Genomic DNA, 18011 nt, shown 5'->3' on the forward strand with positions numbered 1-18011 from the left:
ATTGATTTTAAGCTCATAATCAGTAGCTAATTTTTCATAAATTTTTAAACACACACTAATATACAAAACAAACCTTTATATCTATTTTAAATCTGTGCAACCTACATTACTATCTATAAAAGTGTGCCCTAATCTAATGTGTTTCATCCTTTCATATAATCTACATGTCAAAACAATGAAATAATGTTTAAATTGTGTGTAAATAATTTTTATCTTTACAAATTTATCTAAAACAGGTGGGATTATGAGGCGTCTGCGCGGAGTAACAGAAAAGAAAACGCTCTGGTGGAAGGATTTGTCTGCGCTGCGCAGGTGCGCTGCGGCCGTATATAAACTCCTACTCGACGTCATCACCCGCAGTTTCGTCTTTTCCGCATCTGATTTTGTAAACACTCGAGCGATTCTGCTCTCCGCCGAAATGGCCGTGTGAACTGCAGCCTGTAGACAGCGCCCAAACTCCTCAGTGCATCAGCATAGTGCACTGGCTCCGTACATTTATAGCAAAATGGCGTAAGTATATTTTTGTTGTTGTTTACAAATGTCATGTCGTCTCAGTCAGGCGGTTAGAATGTCCCCGGTATTACCTAATAAGGTTATCAATTTAATAAACGATTTTTGATATGTTATAGTAAAATGTTACTTTGTATGTTGTTATAAATTGTTAAATAGTGGAAATATTACAATTACTTCCGCCTCGCGCCACCGGTCTGTCAGACATTGAAACATTAGTCGACGGATATGTGTTCGTTTCTATTTTAAAATGTGCCATTTTGTATTGCATTGGTGTACTAAAGTTATTCCTTATCGGTCAGATCACGTTTGACGCAAAATATCTTACGTGAACTCGTTTAGTTGACTTTTCTTTGTCACCTCGTGTTGTTCATAAAATGGCGCACGTTCCTGAAAAGGGAGCGGCGATCCCCTGAAATGGCGGAGTCTTTCACTAGCGGAATTAAAACAATGTGACATTAAAATGCTTTTTTCTTGAATTTGATTGTTCAATCTAATGGCAACTTACAATTGAGATGACATTCAGCGTTCGGTTAGCTAGCATTTAGGTTTTATAAATATAGTTCGTCCAGCTGACTCGAAGTGATAAAGTGTCACGTGGTGGAAGTCCATATATGGGCAAAAATGTAGGGCGTAGGACAATGACGTAAACCATAATAATAATAATAAGAAATACGTAATTGAATTAGATCTTTTTTAATTGTATCTTTGTTTATATAAGTTTGTTAAATAATGTTGTGTATAATACTATACATTTTTTCTTCAGGTCCTTTGAGGCAACTCTCACCTTCGCTGTAACTGACAGCACAAAACTACTTAGATTCCCCCAAGAAGACTCGTTGATTCCACTTGAAATAGACAGCCATGTCTTTGATGAGCTCACGGTTTGGCCCGGACGATATGGAAGTGCTGCTTTGGGACCCATCATCACCGATGGCTGACCCACTGGAGTCCTTCCTAGACAAAGATGATGAGGTTCTTCCTCTTGAAGGTGCAGAATCACCCCTCTCATCTTTCCCTTCCTCTCCATATACTTCTCTCTCCCCACCCTGCACTCCTCTCTCCCCTCAGAGGGGACAGAAGGCTGGGCTCGACCCGCTGTCCCTGTCCTGGATCTCCTCAGATGAGCTGTGCCTCGACAAAGATGGCACAGATATTGGCAGAGGTGAGGTGTAGGAATTCATTTCAATGGTATTCTGTCTTTAATACTGAGCACTTATTCCAGAATGAACATTAAGCACTCGCTCATAATGGTTAATCTTTGATGTTTCCCTTTAGAACGTTCGTTCAACGAAATGGATTGGATGACTGAGCGAATTGACTTGAGTGAGTTCGATCTGGACTCTCTCATTGGCTCATATGACTCTGAGGATCCACCCAGTTCCCCCGAAGAACTTATTGCATCTCTGGAGTCCCAGATAGATCTAGAGTCCCTGCCCCTACCTTCTGAAGATACTCCTGCACCCTCTCCAATCACCCCTGCTTGTTCACCTCCAGCCTCTGTTCCTGAAATTGATCCACTTACCAACCTCTTATTAACCTTAGATACTCCAGTAACTACCCCTTTCATTCTCTCTACACCCTGTGTAACAATAGATTCCTCCACTGTGGTACCCGAAGCCCAGGCTGAGCTTGAGATCAAGTCAGAACCAGCCTCCCCAGTCCCGTCTCCTTCCGTTGATCCACCCGAGTCTCCCACTGACATGCTTGAGCTCGGCTGTGAGGTAGACATCTCTGAAACCCAGAGTCCGCCTCCTATCGAGCTCCGCGTGCCAAAAATTGTCCTGTCCCTGTCTCCAACCCGCATTGTTCTTGTACTTGCTCCCAAAGAGGAGATTAATGGGATGGTTACCCTTCCAGCCAAAGATGAGGTGGTTGTGGAGAATTCCATAAATCCAACTTCCCCCAAACCTCAAACACCCCCATCCTCTCCCCGTTCTCGCCCTTCTAGGGTAAAGCCCTACTCTCCACCCGATTCGAAGCCTACCCAGAATCAGCGGTCAGAATCGCCAGCCCTCACAGGAAGAGTGAAGTCAGCCGGCGGCCCGAAGGTGGTAGTGGAGAAGAAGCTGAAGAAAATGGAGCAGAACAAGACGGCAGCTACGCGCTACAGACAGAAGAAGAGGGTGGAGCATGAGGTCCTCCAGTCTGAGTGCACAGCTCTAGAGGAGAGGAATCGAGAGCTAACGGAGAAAGTGGACTCCATTACAAAGGAGATCCAGTACCTGAAAGAGCTTATGGAAGAAGTCAAGAAAGCTAGAGAGAGCAGAAGTGTGCGGGCATAAAAAGCTAAGAAAGTTTATGTGGACAGAGAGGCTTGAAGCTGAGAGAAATGGACAGTTTCAGCATAGCATAAAGTATAAATGCCGGCATAAGATGATGCTGGGGATGTTAACCCTTAAAGTAGTTTTGATACTTAGCCAGTTCCTAAGTAGTGACTCTTGTTTTTAACATGTCATATATCAACAAAGTTTTTTTAAAGTTATTTATTTCTAGTTTGCATAAGTGCAGTATTAAGAAATTCATTTTGTGTTGGTCTTGTCTGTAATGACGTTTCCAAATGATAATCGTATACACTTAAGTCTTCCTGTTTAAATCGTAATATGTAGAAATGGTGTGGTGTGTATTAATGAATTGCATATAGAACTATTTTGTCATGATAGAGGCATTTCATTGTTTATCACCGAGGGTAAATTGTTCTTGTTTAATAAACTTGAAAATACACTTTATTGACTCCAATTTTCACTTTTCTTGTTTAAAAAGCAAATTTGGTTTTAATAAACTAAACTAACTATATAACTTATTATTTCTTTCCAAAGCAATATTTTAAAATGTTTTTGGTAAATACAAATTAAAAATGCACATGTTACTGTAAAATAATTGTTCTTTATTAATATGAAAATATGGTGAAAACAATTTAAATCCATCACCCAAGTTAATTTTTTAGTCGAAGCAATCTTGTTGTGGCGTATTGCAGGTCGGTGAATATTACTAAACTATAGTTACACAATGACATGTTAAGTTCACATACATCAAGGCAAAATACAATGTTGTCATCACAGTTCTAAATTATTATCAGTTATTAAATTTAAAAACCCTGAATGATCAACAGTTAAGGAATTTCCTCTAAAATCTAGGAGCTATATAATTCTGAATTTCAGGTGTGCAAAATAGCTATAATACAGTACAAGTGCAAAAAGTATAATATAGCTTTGAATAATGACAATGGTCATGGATGGAACCGTTTAGGTCCATTATCAATCATGCATTTTTACAACACTAGCAAAACACCTGCATTGAAAACATTTTATGCATGTGATGCAATCAATATTTTAGGTACACTGCAATAAGGTTGTATTTGTTAACAATAGTACATGCATTAGCTAACATGAACTAACAGTGAGCAATATAGTTTTCAGCATTTATTAATCTTTGTTAATGTTAGTTAATCTGGCATTAACTAATGTTAACAGTTACAACTTTTTATTTTAAAATGTATTAGTAAATGCTGTAGGGCAGGGATGGGCAACTTCGGTCCTGGAAGGCCGATGTCCGGCAGAGTTTAGCTCCAACTTGCCTCAGCACACCTGCCTAAAAGTTTCTAGTATGACTAGTAAGACCTTAATTGGCTGCTTCAGGTGTTTTAAAATTATGTTTGGAGCTAAACTCTGCAGGACACCGGCCCTCCAGGACCAAAGCTGCCCATCCCTGCTGTAGGGGTTAGTTAATGTTAGCTAATGCATTAACTTATGTTAACAAATACAACATTTCAGTAAGAAGTGAATTACTTTAATTTGTGGTCTGTGATTCACAGCGACGGGTTCAAAAAAGTGTCTATGATGTCATCAGTAAGTGCTATGTGTTTCTACCATGGATGAAAAACTTGAAGAAAGTCACTGTTTTGGTTTGATCCTCAAGATGACATACAAACAGTCAGAATGGCGCAGAATGAGAATACTGATTGTGTTGGGATCCATAAGAAAATTGTTTTCCCATTCAGTTTTATTGACTTTTTTAGTTCAAGTGTGCTGTGGACGTGCAGTTACCATGGTCTTATTCATTATTGCAGAATGCATCTTCCACTTGTTTCTTCCTCATCTAGTTCCTGGTTCACTGCAGAACAAGAACACAATGTGCAGATTTACAGAACTGATCATACTTCATACTTGATCATATCATGAGAGGGCTTGAAATACTCACATTTGACCGGTAGGAAAGGTTTCTGGCCATTCTCTGCCACCATTTCCTCTATTTTCTGCAATAGTTCAGTCACCTGGGTCTTGTCCTTGCTGGCTTTGGTACAGTCCAGGACATGATAACAGTTCCAACAATGCTTCATAAGTTTCAACAGCTCACCTCCATCCTGTTGGATATGATCTTCGATTGTTGTGCCATACAGCCAGTCGCCACATGAGAACAGCACCAACGTGTGTTGACATGCCTCCTCACCGAACATTTCCAAATGGTTCTTGAGGGCCTGCCTCTTTTTGGGAGTTAGGGTGGAAACCACTGGGATGACCAATAAGAGTGCGTGTGGGCCTGGATGGAGAAGTCCTGCCCCTTGTTTGATTTCCTTTTTTATGTCGCTGGGTGTGCGATGGACAGAGAACCAATCCCAGCCTGGCGTATCGACGATCGTGAGGCGCCGACCATCTACGAACGCTTGCCGACGGACAGATACCTCGGTAGGCCGTCCAGGTTCAAACACACGACAGCCCAACAGGACGTTACCTGCGGAGCTCTTACCAGCTCCACGCCAGCCAACTAACAGCACCCGTAACTCTGTTAAAAGACAAAAGTAGAGCATTGCGCAATGGAATTACATATATTATTATTATTTTATCATCTGTGAGACCCCACCTCTTGGTGGAGATCTAAACATTGCCTGTGTTCTCTCCACTTCTGTGACTGCATCCTCTTCTCGTTCCCCTTGAATCTCTTCAACTTCAAACGTAAGGCTTGGCCTTTCCATTTCAAAGAACCAGCCCTGATTCTCCTGCACCATCTCCTCCACTTTCTGCAGAACCTCGCCAACCTGAGCGCTGCCATCCGACAAGGTGTTATCCACGGCATGATACCTGCAGCCACACCTCTCCACCAGTCTCTGCAGTGCTGCCCCTCCATCCACAATAAATTCCTCCACACCGCTGTCTTTAGGCAACTGGTCTGCACAGGTGAACAAAACCATGGTGTGACGCCATATCCCTGCTCCCAGAGCCCTGACCTGAGCCCACAATCTTTGCCAGTGGTGCTCGGTGAATGGTGCTCCAATAGGAACCACCAACAGCAGAGCGTGGGGTCCAGGAGAGCACTGATCAGCGATGGATTGGTGGTTCTCCGAGTCCCTCTCATCAGTGTCTTCGCTTTCCAGTTGCCATCCTGGGGTGTCAATGACCAGCAGTCTCCATTTGAGAATATCTATCCAATGCTGTTGCTCTGTTAAGGACTGGTCAGATGGACTTTTCTCTTGCCTTAAGATCGTACTCTTTGTCGAGGTTTTCCCAGAGCCCTTGAATCCCATCAACAATAGGCGCCGCATGTTTGGACAAGATCCCTCAACATTTGAAAAAGAGAAAGTGATATAGAGGGTGATCGAAACTACTTGCGATATACATGCAGACCACGTTCACAACAAATGTGACCTCTCATTTCCTCTAGACTGCTGGTGAATATCATTTAAGACAGGATTTCACTAACTATTTGAAAATTTCATTTCTGATCTGATTCTCATGCTGATCCAAGATGTATGTTTAGCTGCTTTATATGTTGTTTAACTAAAACTTTCCAGCCTACATTAGAAATCCCCAGGGACACAGGAAATGAGTCAGCTGTGGATGTCCGGGATTTGAAACATTTCTTAAATACCACCGAGATGCATTGAAGTTGTTGTTTAATGTCACTTACCAACATTTAAATCAGAGGAGACTGTAGCCATCTTGTGTGTAGCTGGTCAGCTGTCTCTTCGTTCTTGCCCCTTTATTTTGTCCAAGCAGCCAGTTGCCAGTGCTCAAAACATGCTCTATCCCCCCTTTCTGTCTCTCCTACTTCCTTGCGCTCTCCCTCTCGTTGATTTTCTCCCAACCCTTCTGTTTTGTTTTCTTTCTTCATGGGATGATACAGACAGAAACCAGCAGCATGAGAGAGCAAAGGTAACGAAGAGTCAAAGACAAAAGAGGTGGCGTGTGGATAGAATTGTAAGCGAGTTCATGGGAATGAGTTTGACAGTAAGCAGCCTCCCACAGTTCTTCTCAGCAGATCCTTATGGTGATAAGGGAGGTGGGACGTGGAGGGGGGTTTGGGGGGCTCCTGCTTTCAACGTGTAGTGTTGAGGATAGGGGTGGAGCAAAAGCTGCTGCTAGACCAATGAAAACATGGAAGTGTTAAAATCTTCCTCGCCCACCCGATTCTGCAGTATGACTTAAACCTTGCTGCATTAAAACACTAGAGGGAGTGAGAAACACCACAAAGACAAACTGTGCTGCACAAACACAACTCACATAAAAAATCATACTATTTATTATGTTTTCATATCTTCTCTACAGAAACATTTGTATAATGTAGGCTAATGTATAATGACGAGTGATAATAATGAAAACACTGGACGTTGTACAGCATTAAATATCTATTTTTAAGTTGTACTTCAAAAACTTTGTAGCAAAAAGTATACTTTTTTCTTTTATCTTCTACATGAAGCTGAATAACATTCAGACAGCATGCATATAGCATGAGAAAAATAACTTTGCATCTCTATCCATTTGAATTTCACTTAGCTTGTTTATTTAATTTAAGTCAATTTAATACCACCTATAACCCCACATAATATTGTGTTTTCGTCTTTGCCTACTGTTTCCTTTCCAAAGCTAAACTTGCGTTACAACGCTGCAGCCACCAGAGGACGTTAACATAGTGCCGTGTGGATCGGGATTGCTAGAAGGGATACAGCTACGGCGAAATCTCGCCGAATTAGCGCCGTTTTCATCCTTATCCTACCACCAAACCTAACTATAAACCCAACATTCCACGGGATTTTGCCAGTTACTGCATCTTTTCTAGCCAGTCCCATTGTTTTCATCCTAATACTACTCCCAAATCTAACTCTTACCCAACATCTCGCGAGATTTGGCACTAACTGTATTCTCTCTAGCCAAAACCGTGGATCAGACCTACGCTACACACTCCTTTCCAGTAGGTGGCGGGAATGCGCATTTTAAGTTGGCCTGCCAACCGCTATTAAACTCTCCAGAAGGAGACAACTGCACATTTTATTGCACGCAGTAGGTGCCCTGTGTGTGCAGTAAGTTACTAGCCCGCCGCAGACATGGAGGGATCCGGGGACGAGTTCATGAAATACCGCTCACCTCTGGTGTCTCGGTACGCCAGCAAAGAGATGGCTTATAACTTCAGCGACAGGAAAAAATTCACAACATGGCGAAAACTTTGGCTCTATCTCGCCAAAGCTGAGAAGGATTTGGTGCAGTTGATTTCCTTAGTAGTTATTATTTAATAAATATGCATTATTCATTAACATTGTTAATTACACTAGTGTTATGACCCTGACGTGTATGACCTTGAATAACTACAGATCGCCTAAAGTTGCCAAGTATGAGTCTAAAAATAGTGTGAATGGCAGTGCATATGAGTTGTGTTTCAGTAAGTTAGTAATGCATATTACAGATATCGATTTACTGAAAACCCACATGGAAGAATACTGTAGTATACATTAGTATTTACTATAGTAAATGTAGCAGACTTCACAAATACTGTAGTGTTTTGAACAGTACCATAGTAAGAATTAAGTAATACTATATTTATTTGCTATATATTTATATATACTATAATATTTTACAATATAAGTTACTACTATTTGCGATAGTAAATACTAAAGTATACAGCAGCAATATACAGACCAGTACAATGTTATGAAAGAGATGCAAACATGTGCATGAACTTTGCATACTTCTAATAGTAGTACCACGATGCATTTTGAATGCTGTCATTTGTGATATGGGTCGCATGTCTCTATAGCCGCCTTTCCACCGCACGCCACAAACGACGGCCGTTAAACCGGAAGTCATTCATTTCCTATGGAGAGTCGCAAAGGGGCTGCGTGAAGTGCCGACCATCTGCGGATGCGTAAATATTGCCGTCGTGTGCAGTGGAGCGGCGGCTATAGTCCATAAGATGAGATGACAGTGTGTTTTTTATATTTACATAATGGTAATCAAATAGTACCCCTTTAACTAACTAAAATCCTAGCATGTATAGCCATAACCGTTGTATCTCCCAATCTTTGTATGTGACACAGATTGAGCATCACTCAAGAGGTGTCTCCTGACCCATGAGCAGATGTTTCCCTAATATTAATTAATGAGAGAAGGTTGTAAGGCTGTTTCCAGATCAGTGGCAAGATCCAAGAGCTAAATCAGTAAATAAATATTAAAAATACTTTAAGGCCAACAATAACTCCAGCACAGATCAAATCTCTTAGAATGGTTATCTGGATAAGAAATTGATATTATTGACTGTTTACCTTGTGCAATTTGCTGGTTTAGCTGAAATGGGTAGAATTACACACTGGTTGTCTGTTGTTGTGCGTGTGTACACAGACCTGTGATCATTCAGTAAAGGCTATTTGATAAGCAAGGGTTAAATGGTATTTGAACACAGCTGTCCAGTCACATGCTGCTGATCATCTGACTTATCTTATTATGAAGACGTGAAGAAAGACAGACATGTCCCCCACACACAATAGTAAGGGAGTTATACTGTACAGAAATATACTGTAATATATTCCCTAAGACACACTATAGGCATAAACGGGAACAGATGAAGGTCTGGGACAGTGTGTGTTTTTAAAATAACCTTGTAAATGTCAGTGTAAGAGGAGATTGTCTCTTGAGGCCTTTAGTCTCCCAGTATCTGTAGCTAAAGATGAAGCAAAATTGCGTGTATATCATTTGGCTTGTAGTTCATTTTAAGCATTAATGTACATGACTGTGTATAAATACTTGTCTTGTGCAACTATAATATTTATATTATAGCACAAACGTCCCTTTTTCAGTTAACAAAGCTGATAAATACTACATAAAATTAACTATTGAAGTTTACTTCATTAAGCACTAAACAATATAGTCCCTTAAAATATTTCTATTGGCGCAATGCGTAGCTATTGTTGGACTTTAAATGTCCTGCATGTTCTTTGAATGAGGAGGTCAGACACCGTAATAAAGTTAAATCATTTAATGAATCTCATATGAAGTATTACAGAGTTCTGGGTCACAGCTTTCCCTGTCACTACACAAAACCAATGCGGGTTTGCCAGCGGTCAAGCTGCAACTCTCGCCCATCCCTTGACCCAAAATATTTATGTGAGTTGAGTTGGGGTGGGTCTCCTCAGACGTCATACTTTCACGTCTGCTTTTGAAAAGTCCCTGATGCACAGATAGCTGTCGTAGCTTGCACAATATAGTTCTGGCATCCTGTTTATGTTCTCACCTCCACTGGCCGAGCTGACTTTCTGTAACTCAACAAGTTAAACACACGCACAGAGCACAGATTCATGCAAACATGACCTTAAGGTAAAACATTCTAAGCCCTACGCAATGGATTTATATGTAAGCTTTGATCATGCACAGCAAATAATACTATCAATCATAAGCATAACTAATTTTAATACTATGTGGTAAAATGCTAAATATTAATACTTATAGGTGCTTAATAATATTAGAAGCAATGCAATTATTAATAATGCAAGGATATAATGAAGACGTGGGGAATGTTTTCTTTTTCCTAAACCGGTGTTTTGAGTCATAGCTGTTATTATATTATGTATACACAGGAACGCTGTACTACTGACCAATGAGCATCCGTTTATTTTTCTTCCACCCACCTCTGCAGGATTTGGGCCTGCCTATAACCGAAGCCCAGGTGAACGAGATGGAGTCTCACTTGGAGGACATTGACTTTGTTGTGGCTGCTGAAGAGGAGAAAAAGTTGCGGCATGATGTCATGGCTCATGTGCACACTTTCGCCAAGTGCTGCCCCACTGCTGCTCCCATAATTCACCTGGGCGCCACTTCCTGTTATGTTGGAGACAATACGGTAAGAGGAACCTCTAAAATTAAAATCCTGTCATGTTTTAAAAATGTGTCAATGCTTGTGAGGTGTAACTGATTCTGTTCTTTATTTTCAGGATCTGATAATGCTGCGTGACGGATTTGATATTCTCCTTCCAAAGGTTTGTGTGCATGATATTTAAAGCTTCAAATAAAATCGCTGCTGCTGCAGGGAAATGAAACTCTTGATTTCTCTTTCGTAGCTGGCTCGTGTGATTGACAGGTTGGCGGACTTTGCAGAGAAAAATGCTGACCTACCGACTTTGGGTTTCACTCACTTTCAGTGAGTATCTGTTCATCTCGGTGTACCAGAACACACACACGCGGGGTGTGAATCGTCACTGGTCTCACTATAAGAGTCATTTACAATTATTATGTCATCGATTCAATTCTATCTGATATCTCGATACCTCATGATGCATTAAAGCATTTCTTTTATATTACTGCATCTGTAAGTCTGTCTCCCTCACACTTTTACTGTTGCAGCTCTTTCTTGTCAAAGCCCCATTGATGAGGTGTGTATCGCTTTGAGATGCAATTTGGCATCTGTAATGTTTTGATTGAGTGCCTCACATCCCAAAGAACTTTCAACAGCGTTCCAAGTTCAAAAATATGAAATGCTTTTCATCCCTCCACTTATGTGTTTTGTAACATGTTAAACCTCCTCTCTCCTCATGCCTTACCTTCTCTTTCCTCATGCCTCCTCTCTCAGCCTGCACAGCTGACTACGGTCGGGAAGCGTGCGTGTCTCTGGCTGCAGGATCTGGTCATGGACATGCGTAACCTTCAGCGTGCTCGAGATGACCTGCGTTTTCGGGGGGTCAAGGGAACCACTGGCACTCAGGCCAGTTTCCTGCAGCTCTTTCAGGAGGATCACGATAAGGTGAACATGATGATCATGAGAGTGCCCTGGCTGATGATAAAGTGAAGCTGAACAATTGGCTTTATTCCTATTGACTAAAGGAATAGTTTACCCCAAAAGATAAAATTCTGTTGTAATTTACAGGGACACTCATGCCATCTCAATCTGTTTTACTTTTTTTAATAAGTTAAATATTATTCAAATGTCATTATATTATTCTCCTATATTGTACAAAAATGGTAAGTCTCCAAAAAGCACATACAGTGGCGGCTGGTCAATAGAGGGCGATATGGTGTCACCCTTCCTGGGCACACACACAAAAATAATGTAAATATATAAAATTATATTTATATGATGTGACATGATAGAAAATCGTTTGTGGAAAATATGTTTTCCCCAATGTCCCTGAACATTTCAAGTTCAGCTGTGGGGCGATCAAGAAATCGCCCAGAGGAGGTGGGTCTTTGTAGACATTAGCCAATTGCTGATTCAATAAATTAAAAAACATTTAAAGGGAACATATCATGAAAATCAGACTTTTTTCATGTTTAAGTGCTATAATTGGGATCACAGTGCTTCTATCAACCTAGAAAATGTGAAAAAGATCAACCCAGTAACTAAGTTTTGGTAAACCATTCTCTGCAAGCATGTGAAAAAATGGGTAATTGAAAGTTGGCTCCCCGTGTGATGTCAGAAGGGGATTTTATAATAACACATCTTAATCTGCAACTATCCAACGACGGAACTGGCATTTAGTGCGGAGATCAGCTTATTTGCATTTTAAAGGACACCCAAAACGGCACATTTTTGCTCGCACCTACAAAGTGACAATTTTAACATGCTATAATAAATGATCTATATGGTATTTTGAGCTAAAACTTCACATATGTACTATGGGGACACCAAAGATTTATTTTACATCTTAAAAAACTCTTGCGAAATGTCCCCTTTAAGATACAACATACAATTTTGCCAATCATCATCTCAAATCTGATCCAAAATGGACAATTTTATAAAAAAAATGCAGTAATACTACATTATAATGCCTATAAGATAACTAAACGTTTGCCAAAAATGTGACAAAATTTAGCACCCCTCCCCAAAAATAATAAAATAAATTTTGCACCAGCCGCCACTGCTATATTTATTAACCCGCTGGAGTCTTTCTTTCAATTATGAGAGGATATTTTCATTTTGGGGTGAACTATTCCTTAAATTTGAAAAACTTCATCACTTTTATCCCAAACATTGTTTTGTTATTGAACCGATAGGATTAGTTTGAATTAACAGATTAGTTTTCACTGTGTATTTTTTCTCAGGTGGAAGAATTGGATCGAAAAGTCACAGAGATGGCTGGATTTAAAAAGTATGCTCTCATAATTTCTTACACACAATGACTGCTAATAAAGTTTCCTAATTTGTTATTAAATAGTACTTAACAAGAGACCAGGCTAACTTTGTATATGTTGTATGTGTGCCTAAAATCTGTTTATCCTTTCTTTCAGATCGTATTTGGTGACAGGTCAGACATACACTCGTAAGGTGGATATCGACTCGCTCAGTGTGCTGGCCAGCCTGGGAGCTACAATACACAAGGTCAGACACAAATGATGAACCCAAATCAGTTTAATTAGTAAAAGACTTGTGTAAATAAAAAATTGCCATTTTATCGACTAACGGTGTCATAGCAGATGGTTTTAGTTAAACACATACTGCCCTTTTCCCATGCTGATGTTGTTTTTGTTATATTTTGGTGTAGATTTGCACTGATATCCGTCTCTTAGCTAATCTGAAAGAGATCGAGGAGCCATTTGAAAAAGAGCAGATTGGTGAGTGCTTATGAAACGATAAGCCACAATGGCTCCTGTAGCGTATTTGTTTTAAAAAATGCATCTGTAGTATGATAAACTTAATTTTTACTTTTTTTCTTTAGGCTCCAGTGCAATGGCGTATAAGAGGAATCCCATGAGGGCTGAACGCTGCTGTAGTCTCGCTCGCCACCTGATGGCGCTGATGTCAGATCCCTTGCATACATTATCTGTGCAGTGGCTTGAAAGAACCTTGGACGACAGCGCTAACAGGTACACACTTCATTGCACTATTACAATTATTTTATGCTTTAACTATCTAAACATACAATTATGTACAAAAAACTAAATATCATTGAAACATTTTCAGATCAAGCTAGGAAGGTTTTTCTCAAAACATTTTTAAGAGCTGTTGTTGAAGGGAAAGACACATAAATAAGAACAACAGTAAACATTTAGAAATTAATTTGTTGATAATATGATTTGTTATAAATTTTTTATATGTTTAAATAGCACTGTATTAATGTGAAATCTCTTATCCGGTTTCTCTATGTGTGTTTGCAGGAGAATCTCTCTACCCGAGTCCTTCCTCACTGCTGACATCATCCTCAGCACCCTGCAGAACATCACTGAAGGACTGGTGGTCTATCCTAAGGTCTGTGTAAAATAAATAAAGATTTATAATTTGTAAGGAAAAAGTGATCTTTCAGAATTATTTCTTAAGGCTCCGCAAATGTACCACTCGTAGATCTGTTGTTTCTCTCTGATTGTAGGTGATTGAGAGGCATATTCGTCATGAGCTGCCCTTTATGGCCACCGAAAACATCATCATGGCCATGGTGAAAGCTGGAGGAAACAGACAGGTTAGATAAACCAATTAGTTGATGAATGAAACTTGCTGGCTGTTATCAAAAGTAGCAATAAGGAACCATAAAACCAACCACACAAGTAGTTAATTATATTTCAAGTAGTATGAGAGATATAATCGGAGGTGCTTTCGGTGTGCAAAGTCATAGTTTTTTTCTGGTTATTTCAAATGGGAATATTTTTAATTGTTTCAGCTATATAACTGTGCGTTTACATCAGATGCGGAAGAGGTGGCAAAAACGTGCTATTCGCGCATAGTTGGATGCTTGAATATTTTGAGTTTACTCGCTTCATTCTTGCGTGAAAGTCGCACGTGAAATTCTAGTCATTCGAGACATTCACTTGCAAATTTGTGTCATGGGAGGGGCTTAGATAGCACAAATTGAGTATATTTACCAGATTGTTCGACCTCCTCACTCACTTTATTTCAAACAAGACAGGGCTCAACATAAAGGACTGCCCGGTGGCCCGGGGCAAGCGTGAGAGATGTTCGGGCCAGTAAAGCATATTGTCACTTGCCTGATCGGGCCAGTGCTTCACCTTCAGTCACTAAAATATATTTTCATCAATGTATATTATTTAACATATTGGAGGCAGACATTTACTTGGGTAAAACACGGCAAAAGAAACAATGCAATATTTTGCACAATTTGCTGTCAGTTTGCAGTTAAAGCAGAAAGGTTGGAAGCCTTTTTTTGTTGGAACATGTCTGTTGTATATGTATACAACTATATTTGACATTTGAATTATTATTTTTAAATATGTGACACTGACATTTTTTTTATTGGGGCTGGTGAAAATTTTGGCAGGGCAAGTGAAAACCTGAACCACTTAAAAAATTATTTGCGTTGAGCCCTGCAAGATCCTTTAAATTTCTGTAAAAGTATGAAGATGTCTCGAGTAGCGATGATGATTGTCTTCCATTGTTGTTTTGTTTTTCTGCCTCCGCTCCCTTCCTGTAATCATGTCACTTCTAGATCTAAGCTAGATTAAACGTAGCGCGAATATCCGACGAAGTTTAGATTTTTCAACTCTGATCATGTGGCAACGCTTAATGGTCCATTCACGCTTACTGCACCGCAGGATGCCTATTCACGTCTTTGCATTGCCTTAACATGTAAATCACTCGCGCTTGCCTCCTCTTCCACATCTGGTGTGAACGCACCATAAGACATGTTTTACAGAGAAAATTATATTGTTATGGCCTGTATCATATTGTAATCCATGACAAAGAGTGCCAGATAATTAAAACAATTAAAAATATAACCATTGAGTAAAAATGACTTTGGACACCAATTGCACCTACAATTATATACTTATCCATGTTAGATTTTTACGATGTTGAACAAACATAATTTAAAGTCCCAATGAAGTCAAAACTGACAATTCTTATTTTTTAAGTAGTATTGCAGTGTTTATTATAAAAACGTGTCCATTTAAGTCATTATTTTAGTTTAAATTTATGTGCCCTCATAAACTTCAATCAAAAGCTGTAAATGGCGATCATTTTCTGATGACGTCAGCTAGATGGCTTGGGCGGGACCACCTGTTATCTCCACCCCCTCCAACTGTCAGTTTGATGCCAGCTCCATTTCTGAATGAAACGCCTACTTTTCTATAGCCTATCAAAGCATGATGGAAAACACAAGCCACGTCTACTATTTTTCTCCTGTGGTATTCTATTTACTCGGAAATACGTCACGACTCGGATTGCAACTTCCGATTCCTGGGGACTTTTAAGTCATCGCTTTCATTATATGTAAAATCTTGGACATTCTTTCATAAATAACTATCATTGTCTTTTTCCATAAGAAAGGCACATGGGTTTCAATTATGACTTAAGTGAATTAATCATAATAGAGTTGGGTGAACTATTTCTTCAAATTATTACTGATTGTTAGAGAAATGTTTCATGGGTGTAAATTATTTTTCTGTGAAACGCACGGCACACCAACCTGTTAAATGTCTTAAAATAACCACCTGAGCAATGTTTGTAACCGTGGTATAAGCGGAATAATTGACTCCAGTCCTTTGAATTATTTGAAAATAATGGACACCAAAACTGTGTATTGTTTTTAACATTGACTGATACAGTTTGGTCTTATGCGCACAGGACTGTCACGAAAAGATCCGAGTGCTTTCCCAACAGGCTGCAGCCGTGGTCAAACAAGAAGGGGGAGATAATGACCTGCTGGCTCGGGTTCAAGCTGATCCATATTTCACCCCCATACTTGGTCAGCTAGATGCTCTTTTGGACCCCAAAACCTTCATCGGCCGAGCCCCACAACAGGTGAATATGGATAGACCTAATAGTTTTCTCTCTTTGTAATTGTTTAAGAAAACATTATTATATAATCATACCTTACAATTAAGAATGGGTCAACTAGTCAGTTAGATGATTTTAATTTTATTCATCGTCATTTATTTAATTTAACTCTCCTTTTTCTTTTTAGGTTGCAAGATTTTTGTCTGAGGAAGTCAAACCTGTTTTAGAGCCATACAAAAATAAAATGGATGTAAAGATTGAACTAGAATTATGAGACGTGAACCAAGACTGTACGACTGACACATCAACGCTGTATGACAATGAATAAATGTTTTCCTGATCATATTTTCTATGCTCGTATAGTAATCTTGAAGTGCAAACAGTATTATGTGACACATACACAATTATGTTACGTAATAATCTGATATTCAGATAATAACAAAGGTCTCTAGGTTTCCATGGCGGTTTATGACTTTATTGACTGCTATTAAATTAATGAGGGAGAAGGGCAACAGATTACGCACTTATTTATAGGTGTATGATCATACTCATGCATCACTGTGGTACATCATGAGCAAGTAGTCGTAGTGCATCGTTTTACAGAAGGTCACTGTACTGTTGTAAATGTCCCAAGGCAGAATAGTGTATTTTCACTGGACTGGGTTGAAATTTATGGACCCTGAATGGCTCGTGTGGTTGTGGAAACTTTTGTCATAAAGTCATAAATCAATGGCACTGGCACAAAGTCCACAGGCACACGTGGTTTGAAGCGAGCAACAGTAAGCTACCGTATTAACCTGAAAAACATCATCTTGTACCTCAGAAATAATGCTTTTCAAATTCCCTTTGAATTTATGAAATAAAGTAAACTAGTTTGTTAATGTTCAATTTGACAAACTTTATTTCTTCCATTAAACAATAAACAACAAAAAAAGTGACTATATTGTTTATTACTAATGTTACTAATTGGTTGAGCAGCCAATCGAATTTTAAGGTGGTGTGTTTTTTTCTGTATGATTATATGGTTGCTGCTGTCACTTAAGTATCTTTTTTTTATCTAGTTTGACCCAAAACAGGTGATGTTTTTTTATCCAACAAGGTGCTAGAAACTTCCAGGTTAACAGCATCATCATTCTTTTGTTGCATGTAAGGCTGCACAGTAATGTGTGGTCTTCTGCTGTGGTCCACCTAAAAACAAGTTTGACTGTTTTTATTTAGAAATGCTTTTCTGCATATTACCATTGTATATGCTTCATGTGCCTATTTTAATATAAGGTTGATTCTCACGAAAACTTGGTTTTAAAAATGACACGCATGAAAATGTAAAAATTGCTAAAATTTACTTTTTTTCCCACCAGACATTGAAAAACAAAGTCTGGAGTTAATGGGAACATTAATTTAAAAACTTATCATTTAACACTTTTTGTAACATAATTTAAAAAATTAGTCCTAAAAAATCTCATTACCGCAGCAGTCATAAAACATCAACACTGACATATTTTCAAAATGACAATGACAAACCTGAAAGAACATAATTTGGAGATTCTGCACATGCATTTAAAATCAAAGTATTATGCTTCTAT

The 18011-nt window shown here is 39.2% G+C and overlaps 3 protein-coding genes across 3 annotated transcripts; 2 read left to right on the forward strand and 1 right to left on the reverse strand.

Annotated features, from left to right (window-relative positions):
• Positions 1-351: 351 nt before the first annotated feature.
• On the forward strand, positions 352-3237 carry atf4b (activating transcription factor 4b). Its single transcript, XM_055194595.2, has 3 exons — positions 352-510; positions 1277-1675; positions 1789-3237. The coding sequence occupies exons 2-3, from the start codon at positions 1375-1377 to the stop codon at positions 2793-2795; spliced, it is 1308 nt and encodes a 435-aa protein (XP_055050570.2). The 5' UTR covers positions 352-510; positions 1277-1374; the 3' UTR covers positions 2796-3237.
• A 1259-nt stretch (positions 3238-4496) lies between these two features.
• On the reverse strand, positions 4497-6115 carry LOC129436447 (GTPase IMAP family member 8). The gene is made up of 3 exons (XM_055194594.2): positions 5371-6115; positions 4711-5292; positions 4497-4623 (listed from the first exon to the last, which is right to left on the reverse strand). Exons 1-3 carry the CDS (start codon positions 6047-6049, stop codon positions 4571-4573), a joined length of 1314 nt encoding a protein of 437 aa, XP_055050569.2. The 5' UTR covers positions 6050-6115; the 3' UTR covers positions 4497-4570.
• A 1643-nt stretch (positions 6116-7758) lies between these two features.
• On the forward strand, positions 7759-16773 carry adsl (adenylosuccinate lyase). Its single transcript, XM_073857539.1, is given in 13 exon segments — positions 7759-7973; positions 10406-10611; positions 10703-10747; positions 10829-10912; positions 11338-11508; positions 12807-12853; positions 12993-13083; positions 13247-13316; positions 13421-13568; positions 13860-13950; positions 14069-14158; positions 16276-16452; positions 16616-16773. Coding segments are annotated over 13 exon segments (1452 nt in total). The 5' UTR covers positions 7759-7828; the 3' UTR covers positions 16703-16773.
• The last annotated feature ends 1238 nt before the right edge of the window (positions 16774-18011 follow it).

This window comes from Misgurnus anguillicaudatus, chromosome 19, assembly GCF_027580225.2.
Source record: "Misgurnus anguillicaudatus chromosome 19, ASM2758022v2, whole genome shotgun sequence".
Lineage (NCBI taxonomy): Eukaryota > Metazoa > Chordata > Actinopteri > Cypriniformes > Cobitidae > Misgurnus > Misgurnus anguillicaudatus.

Excerpts from the sequence above, each read along its gene's own strand:
- LOC129436447 (XM_055194594.2), bottom strand. The coding sequence starts at position 6,049 with ATGCGGCGCCTATTGTTGATGGGATTCAAGGGCTCTGGGAAAACCTCG. Across the intron at positions 5,293-5,370 it reads GTTTAGATCTCCACCAAGAG|AGTTACGGGTGCTGTTAGTT; the intron begins GTGGGGTCTCAC and ends GTCTTTTAACAG. Across the intron at positions 4,624-4,710 it reads ACCTTTCCTACCGGTCAAAT|TGAACCAGGAACTAGATGAG; the intron begins GTGAGTATTTCA and ends CTTGTTCTGCAG.
- atf4b (XM_055194595.2), top strand. The coding sequence starts at position 1,375 with ATGTCTTTGATGAGCTCACGGTTTGGCCCGGACGATATGGAAGTGCTG. Across the intron at positions 1,676-1,788 it reads TGGCACAGATATTGGCAGAG|AACGTTCGTTCAACGAAATG; the intron begins GTGAGGTGTAGG and ends GTTTCCCTTTAG.